General features: G+C 44.4%; 1 protein-coding gene and 1 long non-coding RNA gene across 6 annotated transcripts in view; one reads left to right on the top strand and one right to left on the bottom strand.

Annotated features, from left to right (window-relative positions):
• Positions 1-5,182: 5,182 nt before the first annotated feature.
• Positions 5,183-14,993, bottom strand: ZNF789 (zinc finger protein 789). Of its 5 annotated transcripts, XM_087867456.1 has the most exons (6): positions 14,704-14,720; positions 12,349-12,421; positions 10,056-10,247; positions 9,631-9,757; positions 7,575-7,688; positions 5,183-6,298 (listed from the first exon to the last, which is right to left on the bottom strand). In XM_087867456.1, exons 3-6 carry the CDS (start codon positions 10,062-10,064, stop codon positions 5,286-5,288), a joined length of 1,263 nt encoding a protein of 420 aa, XP_087723582.1. In that variant the 5' UTR covers positions 10,065-10,247; positions 12,349-12,421; positions 14,704-14,720; the 3' UTR covers positions 5,183-5,285. The 5 variants fall into 5 exon arrangements, with proteins under 5 accessions (XP_087723582.1, XP_045629769.1, XP_045629768.1 ...); XM_045773813.2 differs by lacking the exons at positions 10,056-10,247; positions 14,704-14,720 and adding an exon at positions 14,940-14,993; XM_045773812.2 differs by lacking the exon at positions 10,056-10,247 and having other exon boundaries at positions 14,704-14,838.
• Positions 14,994-15,092: 99 nt separating this feature from the next.
• The window catches only part of LOC123777275 (uncharacterized), a 32,954-nt gene continuing 29,844 nt past the window's right edge, over positions 15,093-18,202 (top strand). The window contains exons 1-2 of the long non-coding RNA XR_006775625.2: positions 15,093-15,226; positions 15,814-15,972. This is a non-coding gene — a long non-coding RNA (uncharacterized LOC123777275). The remainder of the gene's footprint in view (positions 15,227-15,813; positions 15,973-18,202) is intronic.

The following is an 18,202-nucleotide window of genomic DNA, read 5'->3' as shown; positions in this document are numbered from 1 at the left end:
TTTTGGTTTGTTGGTTGGGTTTTTTCCATTGTCCAGAAACTACATCCTTTGGCATTTGGAGTATTTCAGTTAATTGTGGATCGTATTTCCACAGGCTTCACACCCAAGACAGATCAGTCAGGCTGACTGGAGTCTCAGTACCTACCCAGCTAGAGCACCGCAGTGAGGCAGGAATGCGTAAGTGGGGAGCCCTTCCAAAGGATGGTCCCGTGGAAGGGCCTTCTGACGACAGCAAGGACTGACATGTGACAGTTCTGTCCTTGTCTCTTCCCTCTTCTTACCTCCACTTTCGGACCCAAACCTTGCCCACTCCACTTACTTCCCCGAGAAATATTTTAGTCACTTAGAATTGTCTTTCCACCTCAATGGTGCACACGATTTCAAATACATGATAATCCAAAACACCATGTAAAGTTAGGTGCGTGCAAGAGGCATTCTACGTTTTTTACTTTTTTAAACATTAATTTTGCAGAGTTTCTCTTTCTTCCCCAATCTAGGAGTTCAGTTTTATAACTGCCTCCCCTCTGTCCAGCTGGAGCACCTCTGTGGTAGTAATGGTGGAGGGCCAGTGTCGTGTGCACACGCATCATGAGGAGAAACACCAGCTCTGAAAGGGTTTCAAATCTGATCATTCTTTAACTTCCCAGCACCATCTTCCCACCCGTGCGACTGGTGAGGGAAGGATATGGGGTTGGCTTTATTGCCCCTGGTGGATTAAACTAGGCGTGCCACGAAGCCTAAGCCTATCTTATCTTTTCACTTCTTTTTTTTTTTTTTTCTTTTTAAGATTTATTATTTGAGAGGGAGCACAAGCAGAGGGCAGAAGGAGAGGGAGAAGTCTGACTCGGGGCTCAATCCCAGGACCCCAGGATCATGACCTGCTTAACCACTGAGCCACCCAGGCGCCCCCTATCTTTCCACTTCTACACAGGAGCCTATATTATATCTAAGTTCCTTTTGAAACTGTTTGGGTTTTTTGTTTTTGATCAAGAGAATATAAGGACATTATTGGATATTTGGGAAAATAACAGGAAAAGAAATTACCCATAATCCTATGACACTGATCACCTGTTACTGGCATCTTGTCATATCTCCTTCTGATTTTTTTCTCTGCATACTTCTGATAATAATGAAAATCATAGTGTTTATATTTTACATCTTTTTAATATTATGTCTTAAGGATTTTACATGGTTTTCATAAACTTTACACTTAACGCCGGCATCATTTTACATCAAGTGCACCTAATGATGGAGCCATTTTCCTTTTATTGGGCATTTCAGACATTTCTCCTCATTGTTGGCAAGCAGTGCTGTAGTGAACGCCAGTGTAATTTTAACGTGATTTGCCTTAGAATGTAAGGCTAGGTTCCCAGAAGTAGTATTCCTTGATCAATGTGTGAGCTTAAATACTCTCCCATTTCCCCCCCCCCCAAAGCAAGTATCAAATTACATTCTATTTTGAGAGTCCTTCTCTAGCCTTGTCACCTTACCTCATCTTAATTTTTTTCCCAAAATGTACAAAAACCAAAACTAAATTGTTTGCCTTCCGGAGCTCACTTCCTTGATCCTGGATGTAGTGGAATAGTAGTGCGCGCCTTCTCCTCGGACCTTCCTTGAAACCAGCAGGCGGGATGGAGAGAGGGCAGGCCTGGGTGTCATGTGGAGAATGTCATGTATTTCAATGAGATTTTGTGTCTAGCACTGGGCTGAGCGTGCGGAGATTTGTACATGGTGTAGTAGTGATAATGGGGTACAGGTTTTGATCCCAGTGTTCTTATTGGAGGAATGCTGCAAACTTAGAGCGGACTGTCCTCTCTGCACTTCTAGCCTTCCCTCCATTCTTCCCTTCCTCTTCCACCCTCTCTACACATTGACCGTTGCCCACATACGACTTGAATTTTCCACATATTTCCACATAGATTCCTTTGGTCAAGATGCTTCCTCTGCTGTTAATCCCAGCCTCTTTTCCCAGACCCTAACGCACCAAGGGGAAGTCTACTCTTACAAAAATAATTTTTAAATGTCACTTCTTTAAGTTATCCTACCCCAAAATATTTCCTTTACTGAGGTAACATTATCTGTAGGCTTGTCACTTACCATGCAAACTATTACATCCAGTAAGTTAATGTGTATATGCCGCCATGTCTCATGCCTAGATTGTAAAGGGTGAGTGTATTAGCTCTGATGCCAAACAAAAGACCACAGACCGGTGGCTTAAATGACACACGCTTATTTTCTCACGGTTCTGGAGGCTAGACGTCCAAGATCAAAGTGCTATCAGGGTTGGTTTCTGTGGATGCCCCTTCCTGTGCAGTGGATGGAGAAATCTCTAGAATCTCTTCCTCTTCAAAGGACACCAGTCTTTGTCACTAGAGGCCCCACACTTATGACCTCATTTAACCTCAGTTACCTCCTTAAAGGCCCTATTTCCAAATACGTCATACCAGGGGTTAGGACTTCAGCATATAATTCAGTCCGTAACAGAGAGGAACAATCTTTCCACTCTGCACTTTCTCCCATACCATCTAGCAAAGCATCTTGTCCTACAAAATGGTAAGTCTAGATTTTTGTTAAAGTGTTAGAAGACCTGACTTGAGCTAGGAGAGAGTGATGTGGTCATTTTAATCTATCGTCTTAGCATGTCTTCAAACATTTCCAAGTTCTATTCTGGAAGGTCCTGTGCCCTGCTCGGGACTCAGAGGTCTCTAGCGCGGTGGATTAGAGGTGAAAGGGAAGCTCTGGGAACCACAGCAGCACATGTCTGGGCCCTCTCACTAACCCCACCAGAGAGTGAGGGACCAGAGGGTTGTGAGGCATCTGTGGTTCCTTTAAGGGACGTGGGGCAGGGCTATCTACTAGGCACACACAGTGGGGTGTGCCAGGCTGAGCAAGTGAGCCCATTTCCCACTGTGCCAACCTGGCAGGATTCTGAACAATCTTTGGCAACCATTGGTGCCCCAGGAGGTGTCACAACGGCGTGTGGGATCATATGATACAACGTGGCTTGGGAGCCTCCGTGGCCACTCACCGTGGATGCCCACATATCCACATTACTGCTTCAAGTGGTTCGCCTAGAGCATCTTATCCTCAGAACCCACCCTGATTATTCTAGTGGGCAAAGGGCTTATCATAATTGGGCTCCCCACTTTATTTTTAATTGTCCAAGGCCCATTTGCCAGACTGTATGGCTTATTTAGCTATTGGCCTCAGCCTAAGAATAGCCTTTAGGGAATGCCTCTAGTTCCTCCATAGCTGAGCGTATGCCTGTAACGGAGTCTCCCCAGACCAGATTGCTGGTTTCCAAATTAGTTCTCATCCACGCAATGGAGAGCTGCCATCAGGAAACCAAGCTGCCATTTTTTAAAATGTATGTATGTATGTATGTATTTCTTTTTCAAGATTTTAAGTAATCACTACAGCCAACATGGGACTCAGACTTGCAACCCCAAGATCAAGAGTCACATGCTCCACCAACTGAGTCTGCCAGGCACCCCTATTTATTTATTTATTTTATTGTTTTATTAGGGAGTTTTATGGCTTCCACTTAGCAGTGGAGGGAAGCACTTTTCATAGGTCCCCAAATCCCTAGCTTGTTTTAAGCAGGACTTATCTCTCACTGGCTTATTTCCCCCTTAGTCAGAAGTCAACTTTGTTTAGGTTCTAGCCAATGCATGCCGACCAGTACAAAATTACTGTTTTTTGGGGGCGCCTGGGTGGCTCAGTCATTAAGTGTCTGCCTTCAGCTCAGGGCGTGATCCTGGCGTTCTGGGATCGAGCCCCACATCTGGCTCCTCTGCTGGGAGCCTGCTTCTTCCTCTCCCACTCCCCCTGCTTGTGTTCCCTCTCTCGCTGGCTGTCTCTCTCTGTCAAATAAGTAAAATCTTTTAAAAAAAAATTACTGTTTTTTGAACCCAATATACAATCTATTACTTATTATTTGCCTCCTGCAAGGCTCAAGGTTCCTTACTTTTCTGAAGCATCACTTCCTTTCTTTTTCTCAATAGATCTTTGTTTTTATATGTTGGCTAAGAAGTCATGGGATTGGTAGGAGCAGAAAAATAAAATCAAGAAGAAAGTAGAGGGGATTTGTAGGAGAACGTCTAAATCGCAGCAGTTTATAACGCAGATGCAGGATGATGTTTCGGATATTAGAATTTCAAACGGGTTTCTTGTATTGGTGAGCTGTAGGGAAGTCGTATGGTCAGCTCAACCTACATAACCTAAGTGTAACAATGTGCTTGGAATAAGTAGAAGCAGAAGGGCTAGGGCTCCTCAAGGACTAAAGTCAACACTTTCTGAGCACAAGCAACTCGCCTGTGGGGAGAAGAGGTGTTGAAATGCTGGCAGGAGAGTATAGAAGAGACAGCAGAGACGACCGCTAACAAAGCAGCTGCCAAGGTGAGTGAACGCATAATCCCATGGCGAGACCAAAGACGAGTGTAAAACACATGCTTCAGAGCTATTCCACCCAAGGGGAGAGGATCATATTTGTGAAATTCCCAGCAAGCATTAGTTGAGTCCTGCTCCCACGATGTAATTACTCAGTAGAGCAGTGGCCTTCGGTGGTTTTAGAAAAAGCCTGCAGACCCAGAGACACGTGGTTCAAGTCAGATGAAGCCCAATAGAGGGAGTAAGCAGAGGGCAGGCGGGCCAATAGCATCTGCCATTAACAACTCCCTCAGAACTCGCAGTAGAATCTAGTAGCACACCAGTTTTAGTTTACGGATAAAGTTTAGTAATTTTTCTAAAGCAGGCTCCACACCCAAAGTGGGGCTTGAACTCACGACCCCTCAGCCAGGCACCCGAATTTTAGTAATTCTTAGTATCTCACTAGTTACTTGTGAGTGGCCCTTATTTTACTTTTTTAAAAGTCAATGTAACATCAGGTAATTTTTCTACATACAAACAAGAAAAGCATCTTTTTACATCTTTCTTTTACTTAAAAACATTTTCCCCCAGTTGTACAGGAAATAAGAAAAGTATTCCTACATCGTTCATAATCCATCAAATGGTCTCCAGCCTAGGGAACCACACAGTTTTTATGCCTCCCTTCCACCTGGACTTGGGACAATGAAGGTATGAGGAGCTCAAGGGAGACTGAACACAACGGCCTATTACACGTTTTATTAATTCTTGACCACAGCAAGCAGGTTAGCTACAAAAAGAGGGTCCCCACGGCAAAATCATTTTAGTTCCTATTTATTAATTTTTATAAAACAATAAAGTTACACATAATGACAAGAGTGGTAAGTTCTGGTCTTTAAATGGTATTTTTCCAGTTAGTCTCACATCGGTATCTGTTCTCTGTGAGTACCCTGATGCTTAATAAAGCTTGTGCGCCAGACAAAAGATTTTCCGCATTTGTCACATCTGTAGGGTCTCTCTCCGGTATGAATGACCTCATGGCGATGAAGATTTGCCTTAAAACTAAAAGTTTTTCCACATTCTCTACATTCAAAGAATTCCTCCTTGGTATGGGTTCTCTGATGCTGAATGAGGTCCACACTCCGGCTAAAGGACTCTCCACATTCACCGCATTTGTGAGTGTTCTGTTTAGTATGAATCTGCTGATGGCTCAGAAGGGTCGAATGCCGACCAAAGGCCTTTCCACATTCGGGACATTTATGGGGTTTTTCTCCACTGTGGATTAACTGATGTCGAATAAGGGTTGAATTCTGACTAAACGTCCTTTCGCACTCGCTACATTTGTAGGGTTTTTCTTTGGTATGGATCCTCTTATGTTCAATAAGATATGCCATCTGACGGAAAAATTTCCCACAGTCATGACATTTATATGGCTTTTTTTGAGGGTGACACTGTTTATGGACCATAAGAGTAGACTTCTGTTTGAAGGCTTGCCCACATATGTCACATTCAAAGGGATCCTCTGATGTGTGAATTCTTTGATGTCGTAGGAAATTTGCCTGACGCCTGAAGACTCTTCCACATTCACTGCATTCATAAGATTTTGCGTTTGTAAGAAGTTGCTTATGCCGCAAAAGCAATGATCTCTGACTGAAAGGTTTTCCGTACTCCTCGCATTGGCCCTGCTTCTTCCTTGTTTGAGCATTCTGATCTTGAACAAGGTGAAGGTTTTGAAGGAAGTCCTTGTGGCATTCATCGCCAGGAGTAGGGAATGCAAGTCTGTAAATGTCCAGCAATTCATTACATTCATGTAACTTTTCTGCAGGTCTCTTGGCCGTTGTCTGCTTCACCACTGACATCTTACAGGACTCTGAATCTTCAGAAATTTTCTGCTTTGGAGTTGGCTTTTTCATCTTGCATCTGGCTTCAGAACCTAACCACATAAAAAGAAAACACAGAAATGACCTCTGCACTGCAGAAGGAAAAAAAGAGAAGAAGCCCACTGTGTGTGCTATCAGACACTCAAAGGAAGCTAAGACGTGCTCGCTTAGTTACATCATCTGGCTAAAGAGGCCAAAATTTGGATTTTCACAGGACTCCTGGCTTCAATAGCAGAAAGAATTCTGGACATCAACTAACCGACAGAAAAATGCACAAGTGTGTGGCAGAGAAGTGAGAACCGAACAAACCCATCACCACTCCTGGAAAAACAACTTCCTTTGGGTACTCAATAGTGTCACGTAAGTGCAGGAAAGGGAGCACCTTATACTTTCTCGATAAGCAGGTTTTCCGTAGTTCTGGGAGAAACAACTACTTAAAAATGGGGAGTGTAAGACAGAATAGGAAAGGAACCAGAGGGAAGTAGGTACAAAAGCAAGGGAATACAGCAGTGGTTCTCAACCAGGGGTGATTCTGCCTCCTGGGGGACAGCTGACAATGTCCGGAGACATCTTTGGTGATCACAACTGCAGTGGTGCTGCTCAAATCTAGTGGGTAGAGGCCAACGATACAGCTAAACATCCTACAACACACAGGACAGCTCCGCACAACAAAGAATTATCCAGCCCCAAATGTCAAGAGAGCAGAGGTTGAGAAACTCTGGAGCAGAGGAATATGGAAAAAGGTAGAAGCAGCAATCACGACAAAGTAGGAAAAGGTAGATACGTCAAGAAACACTGTGGGAATATGAAAAACAAAATGAGAGCAAAGGAACAATAGAAAACAGAGAGGAAGGGAAAATAACAAGGGTAGAATAAGGAATATCTATTTTGGCATAAGAGCTGTCGGATCGGCTGCTTGAGAAGCATTCTACTACTATGGAATGAGGATGAGCTTTGCAGACTTGAAATCGAATCCCAACTATCAATCTGCAGTGTGACAGATACTGGAATCTTTTCAAAGTTTATTTATTTATTCATTTTTAAGTCATCTCTGCACCAGTCGTGGGGCTCAAACTCATGACCCTGAGATCAAGATTCACACACTCCACCGACTGAGCCAGCCAGGTGCCCCTGAATCTCTTAGTTTCTTCATCTGGAAAATGGGGCTAATGGTCATACGTGCCACCATCGGAGGGCAGCAGGGATGAATAAGTGGGAGGAGATACACCAAACCCCCGGCTCAGTCTCTGGGGCACACAAGGGGCTTCATTAATGTGGCTTTCCTGCCTCTTCAGGACTGCCACTCGACTGGGCCTTCTCCTCACCCACCTGGGCAAGCACTACTGGAAGCCTTCCTAGTCCCAGCTCTTGGTAAATCCAGGATCCATGGTTCTTCCCACTGCTCCAGCAGGCAGATCACCTCAGGTTTGGGAAACTGAAATCCTACTCACGGAGAAGTAAATGGGATGTGGTTAGTGAGTTACAGAGAGATGTCCTAGAGCTCAGCTTAACCCCCTTGGGTCTACGGTGGCAAACAGATAAGGACAATAATCAAAAGGGCTGGTGAGAACAGAATTCGGTAGTCTGACAATCTGACGATCTTTACAGAAAGCCTCAACAATCATCACAGCTTTAGATGTGGTCATTTCGCTCTTAGAGATACAGCCTACGGAACAATTAGGACCAAGAGGAACGGACCAGAGCTGTTCAGCAGAGTTGTACCAGTGCAAAGCTGGAAATAACGTAAACACCAACAGGGCAATGTCTACAGCGGAGCACGTGAACGCAGGGAAGGCGACAGTATTAGGCAGATACTAAAAATCTATGTGTTCAAAAATATTAAAATAGGAAAATGTTCCCTATATGCTTTAAAGCAGAATGCAAAACTCATGTGAAGTATAATCCAAATTTTGTTTTTAAAAACTATGCATGTGTGAAAAAAAAACCTATGCATGTGTGTGTATATGTATGTAAGTATACATATATATGAAAAGATGAGAAAAAAATCCAACCAAAATGTTGACGGGGATCATTTCTGGGCAGTGGGCCTACAGAGGATTTTTATTTCCTACTCTGTTATTGAAAAGTCATTGGGACTTAAAAGTGCCCATACCGTTTAACACCAAAATTCTGTATCTTGGGGAATACTCAAAGTAATATAAAGATTTATGGTCAGAAACATCCATTAGAACATTATAATATAGAAAATGATGAATTCATAAACAAGCCAACAACAACAACAAAAAAAACAAAGCCAAACTAAAATATCCCCAAATGGGAAAATGATTAAACATTATAGATCATACAACAGAATTACATCATGGTCATTTACTATATTTATGGGGGCTTTTAATAGCCTAGGGAAAATGCTGATGCCATAATGTTAAGATTTAAAGGAACTACAGAATTATACAAAGAATATGGTCAGCTACGTTTTTTAAAAGCATTGGGGGAAAAAAACAGGAAGGAAATATTCCAAAATATGAACAGCGTTACCCCTGAATGTTCTCCCCTCCCCGTCCTAATTTCCTGTACCTTCTGTGTATTCGAGTCTGCTCTTGTAATGCTTTTACAAGGAAAACAGACATCGAAAACTCCAGAGGTGGACGGACAATTCCACAAGAGGTGGTCAAGACTGTGGCAAGAGTGTCAGTGTGGGGGGTCAAAGCTGTGGCCCCAGAAAGAAAGCAGTTTATCGAGGAAACACCCATAGGAGGAGATTCTGCACTTGGAATAAGACAAAGGCAGGCTCCCCGAGGACAGAAGCAGTGAAGGGTCAGAAATGAAGCCAGTTAAGAGTCATTTCCTGGACACCGGTGATGCTGCCCACAAGGAAGGAACCCATTTCCAGACAGAAGACAGAAAAAGACTTTTCAAGAGGAAAGGAAGCTAACCTTTGGAATCCAAATCAGCCATAATCTTTTCAGCTCCTACAGGTCTTATGGATGTGGAGGATGCGGATCGGGGTGGGGAGGGGGTTAAGTGTCTCTGACCTCTAAAACAAAAGGAAACTATTCATTGTCCACAGTCCCTTATTTGAAAACCTGGAGGCCAGACGTGTTTCAGGATTCAGAATTTTTTCCACATTTTAGAAAGGTGACTGGTGTGTATATTTTCTATTACGTACCGCCCCCAACAGGGGTTGGAGCTGTACCCTTAATCAAACGCACTGATATTTCTGATGCTAAACAGATAGATAAAGACCAGGTGGGAAAAATAAGGATGAGACCTAGCTTCCTGTGGGAAGAGATAAGGTTGGGTCTTGCCGCCAAATAGAGTTAGGAAAAAAACTAGTTTTCGGAGTTTCTCTGATTTTGGAATTGCAAATAAGGGACTGAGGACTTGTGGAGACGCTCAAAGCCAAACCTTCAAGCCGAGTCATTACCCAACAAGATCATGTTTCTGTAATTCTCCAGCATCACATCTCTGTAGAGGTCCTTCTGAGCCCAGTCAAGTCTGTTCCACTCTTCTCTGGTGAAGTACATAGCCACATCCTCAAAGGACAGCAACTCCTGGAAAGAGAGACTAATTGTAGGCTCAATTCTTACAATAACTTGGTGAGCTATCACTATTATTCTCCGGGTGAGGTTTGAGGTGGTCAGGTGACTCGGCCAAGCTCATTCTTTCTTCTCTGCTACAGAGGAGACAAACTTCTTCTGTCAAGGGCCAGATGGTAAATATTTTAGGCTTCCCAGGAGATTTATTCAGCTCGGCTACGGTCACACAAAAACAGCCGGGAACAACAGGTAAGTGCACAGGCATGGCTGTGTTCCAGGTCAGTTTGCTGACCCTACTCTTCTGCAATACCACCTTTAACATGGAATATGTTTCTGCCCGGGTCCCCTTCGGGAAGAGATGAGATCATCAGGGCTTCCAAATGAGGTCACTGAAGGTAAGTCAGCACGCAGACTATTGAGAAAGGAAGGTGCTTTGTGGAAACCAGCACGGCAGGCCGAAGCAAGCCAGGGGCTGGCTCTCATGGGGAACAATCACCCACCGTGTCTGAAGGGGAAGAAGGTCGGGGAGGGGTTATTAGAATCCAGGAAGTTGTTGGAAAGGAAGCAAGACTGGGGCTATGTGGACACCGTCATCCCACAGCCTGGCAGACGGAGCCATGGGAATAAAACCCTACACCACTTTCCTCCAGGTTTCTGGTCCCCTGACCCCCTCCACCCCATTGCCGAAAGCCAACTGGAAGCCAGAGGGCAAGAGAACCCACTGACGGCATATAAAGGTCAGCCTCCGAGGGCACAGAGCAAAGTGGGGACGGGTGAAGCCCAACAAAGGTGGGCAAACAGAGACTGTTTAGTACAATATATATGGCGGAAGTTTCCACTTGCAATTGTGTTCAACTCAGGTGGGCCGAGAACAGAAGGTGCCTCACACTAATGCAGCCCTTGGAGCAGAGGCCCGGTATCTGCCCACCAACACTCCCTTCCTCCTTCCCTTAGGAGAAACTGTGTAGCTGGAGGGGCTATCTGAGCAGGGTAAGGGCAATCAGTAACAGGAAATACTACCCCTACCCCTCAGGAAACAGACACCAGAATTCCCAAATTACGGGGCCCTTCTTTCCTCCCTACCAAGCTCCCGTTTCGAGCTCCCTCCCACCACCATCCCAAATGTCCCTCCTTTTACCAAAGCTGCCCTGCGGGTCTCCTCAGCTGACATTCTCTGCTGCTATGTGTCTGTTAGCAAGCACTGGGGAATAAAATGGCTTAATCTCCCACAGAGTAATCTCTATACATTCAGTTATATGGCCTTTAATATTTCCCCAAACTCTCACTCTCCTATTCCTCCCCAGGGTCTCCTGCACCTTTACCACCCTCATTCTTTCAAGAAACATTTACTGAGCACCAGTGAGTTGCTAGACTTCAAGCCGTAGGCCAGCAATAAAGGTTCCAGCTCCTGCTGAGGCCACAGGATACAGTTGTTCAGGCTGTGCACTGCTCAACCCTACAGGACACCGTTCACACAGTTCACCTGTGCCTGCCTTCCCCTCTGGTTTTGCTGTCTTTCCTTCCCTTACTGGACCAGCTCCCAGGAGAAAACTATACTCACTTCCAGTCACTCAGTAAGCCACTGTCTGATTTAAGCCTCATCATACCCCTGCAACTGCTCTTAGGGCGTCCCTGCCCACCCCACCCCCCCACTTGGGATCACAGGGAATAGTCGTGCAGTTAATGTAGGAAGTCAGAGGGTTTCACAGAGGAGTTTTTAGTTTAGTCTTGAAATATGAATATGTGAGTTTGCCTGTGTATGGAGAGAATGGGCTATGCACAGGAATGGAGGAACGGAAGAGCACTGGGGATTCTCTGGAGGGCAGGGGGCAGGGCGGGCTGGAGATGAAGCCAGGGAAGCAGGAAGAACATCGGGACTCCTCAGAAAGTGCCAGCACGCTGGAGCAATGCGGTCAAACAGCAGTAACTCGAATTCCCTCCCTCCTGAATGACCTTTCTTTCAAAATTGTTAAGATGGCTTCCTAACTTGTCTCCTTACTTTTAAACACAACTTTTTAGAATCACCCTCCATAATGTTACAGATTCAATAACTAAGCTTCCCTCATGCCCTTTAATACTCGCAGATCAGAATTTATCCCTGTAATGCAAGAGTCTGTTTACATATCTACTCTTCAAAAAAAAAACTATAAACTCCTTCAGGTAGAGTTTATCTCCCTGCACAAAGGATAGTATCTGGTACACAATAACACTCACTGACAGAAAAAAATCAACACCACTATGGTAACAGTATCTAAAATTCATGGAGTGCTTAAAACAGAACTAGATACCATGTAAAGTATTATTTACTTATTTTACTAAGTGCCTTACTTAATTCTCACAACTCTTTGTGATAGGTGGTGTCATCCCATTTACAGATCGGTAAACCGAGGCCCAAGAAGCTTATGTAACTTGCTGAAGGTAACACATCTAAAACAAAGCCTGGATTTGAACCTGTCTGACCCCAGAGTTCAAGCTCTTTACAGCACACCTTCCAAGAAGGAAAAATCCCCAAATCAATAAAGATGGTTCAACCTGAACGAAGGAGTCAAAGCCATTGCCTGGCTGCAGGGACTACGCTGAGGAAGGGGAGGAGGAGCCCAGCTCACCTTCCACTCAGCTGTCAGGAATACAGCTTCCAAGTCCTGGTCTCTGAGACGGGGCAGGCTGGCTGCCATCAGGCTGGAGTGAAGGAGAAAAAAGATAATGAGTAAGGCCAGTCCCAATTTAAGACTCTCTCACCAGGCAGCCCTGGGACAGGGAATTCCAACAGGGCCAACACACCCGAGCTAGTGTACAGTCACTGTGTTTGGTGCTGAAATAGGGGATAAAATATGAAAGGAGCTGCTAGAATAGTCTTTTTTAGGAACTTCTGAAGTTAGCTCAATTTCCAAAGCTTTATCCCAGGGCCCTGCCCTCCCCTTCTCCCTAGAATATGTTCCGTAGCACCTCCCTGAAAGACTGCGTACACAAACGCACAAGATCGCAGATAAGAACAGAACTCTGGCCCACAACCGGCAGCAACCAGCCCAGGATCCAAATCACACCCAATGCAGCAATCAGCCCCGAGTCAAGATCCGGTCAAAAACTGCCAGCTTATCCTTAATTCTGACTTCCTTCCTACAATTTAGGACCAGCAGAGAAAGCCAAATACACTCCCCTACCCAACCACATAGGATGTTCTGCTTCTATTTATTTAACCTGCCTCCTGCTTTCGCAAGCCAACAACTTCCAAACTGGGCACATCTGAGCTTTCTTTTTTTCCCCACCATAAAGCTTACCCTGCCTGCCTTTGAGTCTCTGCCAAACAAGCGATGGTGGCTTTCTCCCTTGCTGTAGCAGCATCTGAATGAAGAGCCTCTGTTTGTTCTCATTTGGGGGGAGGGGGAGAGGCGTTCATGTATTTCTACAACCTACAGGATCAGCTCAGAGAGTATAAAAACAACTTTAGGGCAGTTAGAGATTTCAGGCTACGTATTATACACACAGAAGCAATCATTGTCAAAAGAACATTCAGAGAGCTTTACTTGATATGAATATTTATTGAGAAACACACAGCAAACAAGGAGACTTCAAAACCGAAAGCATGAAGAGGCTGAGCTCTCGGCAGCCATCCCTTAGTTCATAAAGCGTGAGGGGTAGCAGAATATGGCACCCCATGGTGATTTTGAGCTGTGGGCACTTGAAAAGCGGCACACACAGAGAAAAGCTTTCTCTGAACTCCCCTTATCTACTTAAAGACCGATCCTTGAAAAGGAACTCAATTGTCATAAATTCCCCTCCCCGGGAAGACAGACTTCTGTCATAGGAGATGAGACAAGACGTTGACACCACACCCAAACTGTCATACACCATCAGACCTGTCTGCTCTTCTAAGGACCCATTCATCTTTCCTAAAACTCATTTACTCTCCTCTAGAGGCCTACATCCTCTCTCCCCTTTCCCTATTAAGAAGGTATTTAGGCCTGAATTCTAAGCCTCTCCAGCAGTTACTCATTTGTCCATGGGTATTTCCCAGGTATACATATTAATAAACTGGTTTTTCTCTTAATCTTCTATTGCTGGGATCTCAGCTAAGAATGGAGAAAGAAAATTCTCTGCCCCTACACATGAAATGAGGAAGTACCTTGTTTTCTATTGTGACTGTTTACTAGAAACTTACAACCCTTTTAGAAATAAGCACTGCACAAGTTTACTTTCTTTAGCTGAATGGCTAGAAAGCTATAAGGTCACTATGACATGAAGACAGCTTAAGTTTCCTAGAAGAAGAGTCAGGATTTGGGGGAAATTAGGACAGTTCAAGTTTTGATTCCACAGCTATGGGTGATTGGCCTAGGAGTATAACCAAACTGTGGTCCCTACTTTGGTTTTTCTGTAACATTATAAACTCAATATCGTTACTCTCGGGGAGTACACAAGTGATGGGATACAGGTGATTTTCATTTTTCTTGTGTTTTTCTGGCCACAGGTGAACCTTGCTTTCTGGGAGTGATTTTTAAGAAAGTCTCTCGCACCATTCACGTTCCCTAAAAACATTATTTGGAAGATGCTCTGTCTTTTAAGCAAGGAGGCACTCCAAAAAATGTCCTGACCAAGGGCTTCAAGCTCGGGGAAGGGACCTCAACCCTTTCATTATCTGAACTATACTGTCTACCGTGAGCATGGTGCATTTGTAAGTCAGAATCTAAAACGCCACTTCACAATGTGAACTCCTGAAACGTCCAATCACATCTCTTTTCCCCCTATAACGAAACTAAGCCACTGTATTCACCAGCCATTCATTCATCGGTGACCTGACACCACGGAAAATATTCACAAGTTGACATCTTCAGGAAGACGCTCCGTAAATGCCCTGCGACCTCCCCTGAGGGTCTCTCGAGCCCTGACACCTGCCGTGGCGGAGCCACCGGGGTTTAGCCGGGCCACCCACCCCTCCCATCACACTAGCTCTTCTCTCCCCACACCTGCTCCGCGCCTCCGACCCTCCGCCGCGCCACCTCCTCCAGGAAGTCCTTAGTGTCCACCTGCTGCGGCCATAGGGGCCGGGCTCCCCTCTCCAGGTTCCCGGCCGGACCCGCGATGCGGTCGGCGCCCCTCCAATGACCCCCCACCCCACCCGAGGGCGCGAACGCGGAAGAAACCCGCGCCACTCGCCCGCCCTCACTAGCGCGCAGGGAGCCCAGCGTCTCCGCCCGCGTACCTTCTAGGAAGCGCGGAGGCTTCGGAACTCTTTGGTCGGGTTAGGGGAGCCGCGGCCTCCGGTCTTACGCACCCGCCGCTCAGGTCGGGGCCAATCAACGGACGCAGAGGGCGCCTGCTGGGCCACGTGACTTCCAGGCCCCGCCCCGGCCAGTTCCCGCCCCGCCGAGTAGTCCGGAATCTCCAGTAAGAATTACCTGAAGGCTTTTATAAAACTCTACCACTGAGACCCTCATTTTCCACACCAATTGGATCCGAATTTTTAGGAGTGGGCCTTCGTGCGACTGGGTATTTTTAATAAAGCTCCTTTTTTGAGTGTAGTGTAGGGTGGTCAACTTTTTAGAGAGCTAACCCTGGACACAGTCCTACCAGACGAATAACATAGTATGTTGAATATAATGAATGATTATACATATCTATGTTATTTAACATTAAACTATGAAAAATAGGTATTTATCTGAAATTATGTTATTCAGAAGTTACATGAATACTATTTAAACAAAGCAGCATAGGACTAATTTATCAGCGGCAATTAGTTGTAATTGGTAGTAGGACTAACCTTTGAGAAGATTCGGTATGTTTAGCAAAGAAAAAAACGTAACAGATTAAGAAAAACACTCGTGTGAAATCTCCCTTTAAATCTTTATTTCCATGGGCCAAAACACTAGAAACAGAGAAAGAAGAGGAGGGAGAGAGAGGAATGGGGGTGTTTGTTTTACCAGTACGGTATTAGTTTGACCTGGGACAAACTAGTTCACTCTTCTGTATGTTAGTTTCCATACATGTAAAACGAGGAGACTAGTACTATGAATTTTATAGGGATGCTCTGAGTAGTAATACCCCCTTATCCTTTGTTTTGCTTTCCACTGTTTCAGTTACTAGGTCAGTCACTCCAGAAGCGGATGCTCCTCCTGCTGACATATCCTGAGAAGGTCAATGGTAGACTAACGCTAGCTCACAATGCCTGTATTATTCCCCTCACTTCAGCACATCACATAGGCATTTTATCATCTCACATCATCACAAGAAGAAGGGTGAGTACGTACAATACCATATTTGAAAGAGAGACCACATTCACATAGCTTTTATTAGTATATTGTTATAATTGTTCTATTTTATTATTGTTGTTATTAATCTCTTACCATACCTAATTTATAAGTGAAATTTTATCCTAAGTGTATAAGTATAGGGAAAAACATAGTATATATAAGGTTTGGCACTATCCACAATTTCAGGCATCAGCTGAGGGTTTTGGAATGTATCCCTCCACAGGTAAGGGGGGAATACAAAAAAGGGGGACCACTTTCTGTTCATTCTCTACTGTATTAAATGAGTTAATATATGTGAAGTGTTTAGAACAATGTCTGGCCACAGTAAATGTTCCTGAAGCATTAGGGAGAAAATCTTCAGTTTTCTAAACATCGTTAGATGAACGCAGATATTCATTGCATCTTGAAGGTCTGAAAGACAATTAAGAGAATCAGGAAATCCTACATCAGGCTCCTCCGCTATGAGCCTGCTTCTTCCTCTCCCACTCCCCCTGCTTGTGTTCCCTCTCTCGCTGGCTGTCTCTATCTCTGTCGAATAAATAAATAAAATCTTTAAAAAAAGAGAGAGAATCAGGAAATAAAATGAAATTCATTCATTTAATTAATATTTATTCAGGGCCTACAGTGTTCCAGGCACTGTTAAATTTCAAATATTGCACATTTAAATGTTACTCAAAGTATTTAGGACTTGGTCCAGGCAAAGCACTGCTGATCTCATACAGGAAAAACCAGTTGAGCTTTTGAAAAATTATGCTGTGCTAACATGATAACATTGGAGACTTGGAGGCCTCAAATTCAGAGGTAGTTTCATTCCTAGGATATTTACTGATCACTGAAGCTACATGGAGCAGGAGGCTAAAGAGCTCTACTAAAACACTGGGAAAGGAAAAGAAGAATTTTCAATCTCCCAGTGCTTGAGATAAGGACCACTTCAGGGAGGAGATCACTAAATCTTACAAGCAATAGTTTCTGCTGCTACTCTTTAAGCTGACCTTTCAGCTGATCCTTTCAGATACTTGTTTTTTTTTAATCTCTAGAAGTTGTTTGTTTTTATTACCTTGTATTTTTCTGTTCATTATATTTGTTTCTTTTTTATGTTTGTTTCTTTTGTTTCTGGGGTTTTGTTTTGTTTTGTTTTTTATAGAGAGAGCATGACTGGGAAAGGGGCAGAGGGAGAGAAAGAAGCTTAAGCAGACTCCACACCCAACTCGGGGCTCAATCTCAGGGCTGTGCACTGAAATCAAGAGTTGGACACTTAACTGAATGAGCCACCCAGGCACCAGCTATGTTTGTTTCTTTTAAGTCCTTGAGCATTATTATTTTATTTTTTAAAGATTTTATTATTTGAGAGAGAGCACATGCAGAGGGGAGGGACAGAGGGAGAAGGAGAAGCAGGCTCCCTGCTCTGCTGGGGCTTGATCCCAGGACCCTGGGAACATGACCCGAGCCGAAGGCAGGTGCTTATCCAACTGAGCCACCCAGGAGCCCCGAGCATAATTATTTTAAAGGCCATGTCTCTTGGGGCACCTGGGTGGCTCAGTCAGTTAAACATCAGACTCCCAACTCTTGATCTCAGCTCAAGTCATGAGATCCCCACACTCCACTCTACTTACAGCTTGTCTCCTGACTCCATAATGTCTTTTTGGTAGTCTTGTCTGTTTCTTTTTGGTAGTCTTGTCTGTTTCTATTGACTGATTATTTTCCTGGTTTTGGATTACATTTTCCTGCTAGTTTACATACCTATTAATTTTTGATTGAGTGCTAGACATCATGAATTTTGCATTGAGTGTCAGAGTTGGTTGTTTTCCTTTAAAACCATTAGAACCAGGGGCACCTGGGTGCCTCAGTGTGTTAAGCATCTGCCTTTGGCTCAGGTCATGATTCCTCAGTCCCCAGATCGAGCCCTGCATGGGGCTCCCTTCTCAGTGGGGGCTGGAGGGATTTGTTTCTCCCTCTGCCCCCTCACCCCACTCATGCTGTCTCTCACAAATAAATAAATAAAAGCATTGGAACCATACGATCCAGAAACCCTTCCTTGGGTTAATACCCCAAAGAAATGAAAGCAGTGTGACTCAAACATATTTTTACACCCATGTTCTTAGCTTTATTCACAACAGCCAAAAGGCAGAAGCAAGCCAAGTGTCCTGGACAGATGAATGGATAAACAAATTGTGGTGTATCCATAGAATGGAATATTTTCCAGCCTTAAATTGGA

The sequence above is a fragment of the Ursus americanus genome, chromosome 2 (assembly GCF_024610735.1).
Source record: "Ursus americanus isolate L20-20 chromosome 2, mUrsAme1.1.p, whole genome shotgun sequence".
In the NCBI taxonomy this organism is placed as follows: domain Eukaryota; kingdom Metazoa; phylum Chordata; class Mammalia; order Carnivora; family Ursidae; genus Ursus; species Ursus americanus.
This window is presented reverse-complemented; position numbering and strand designations above follow the sequence as displayed.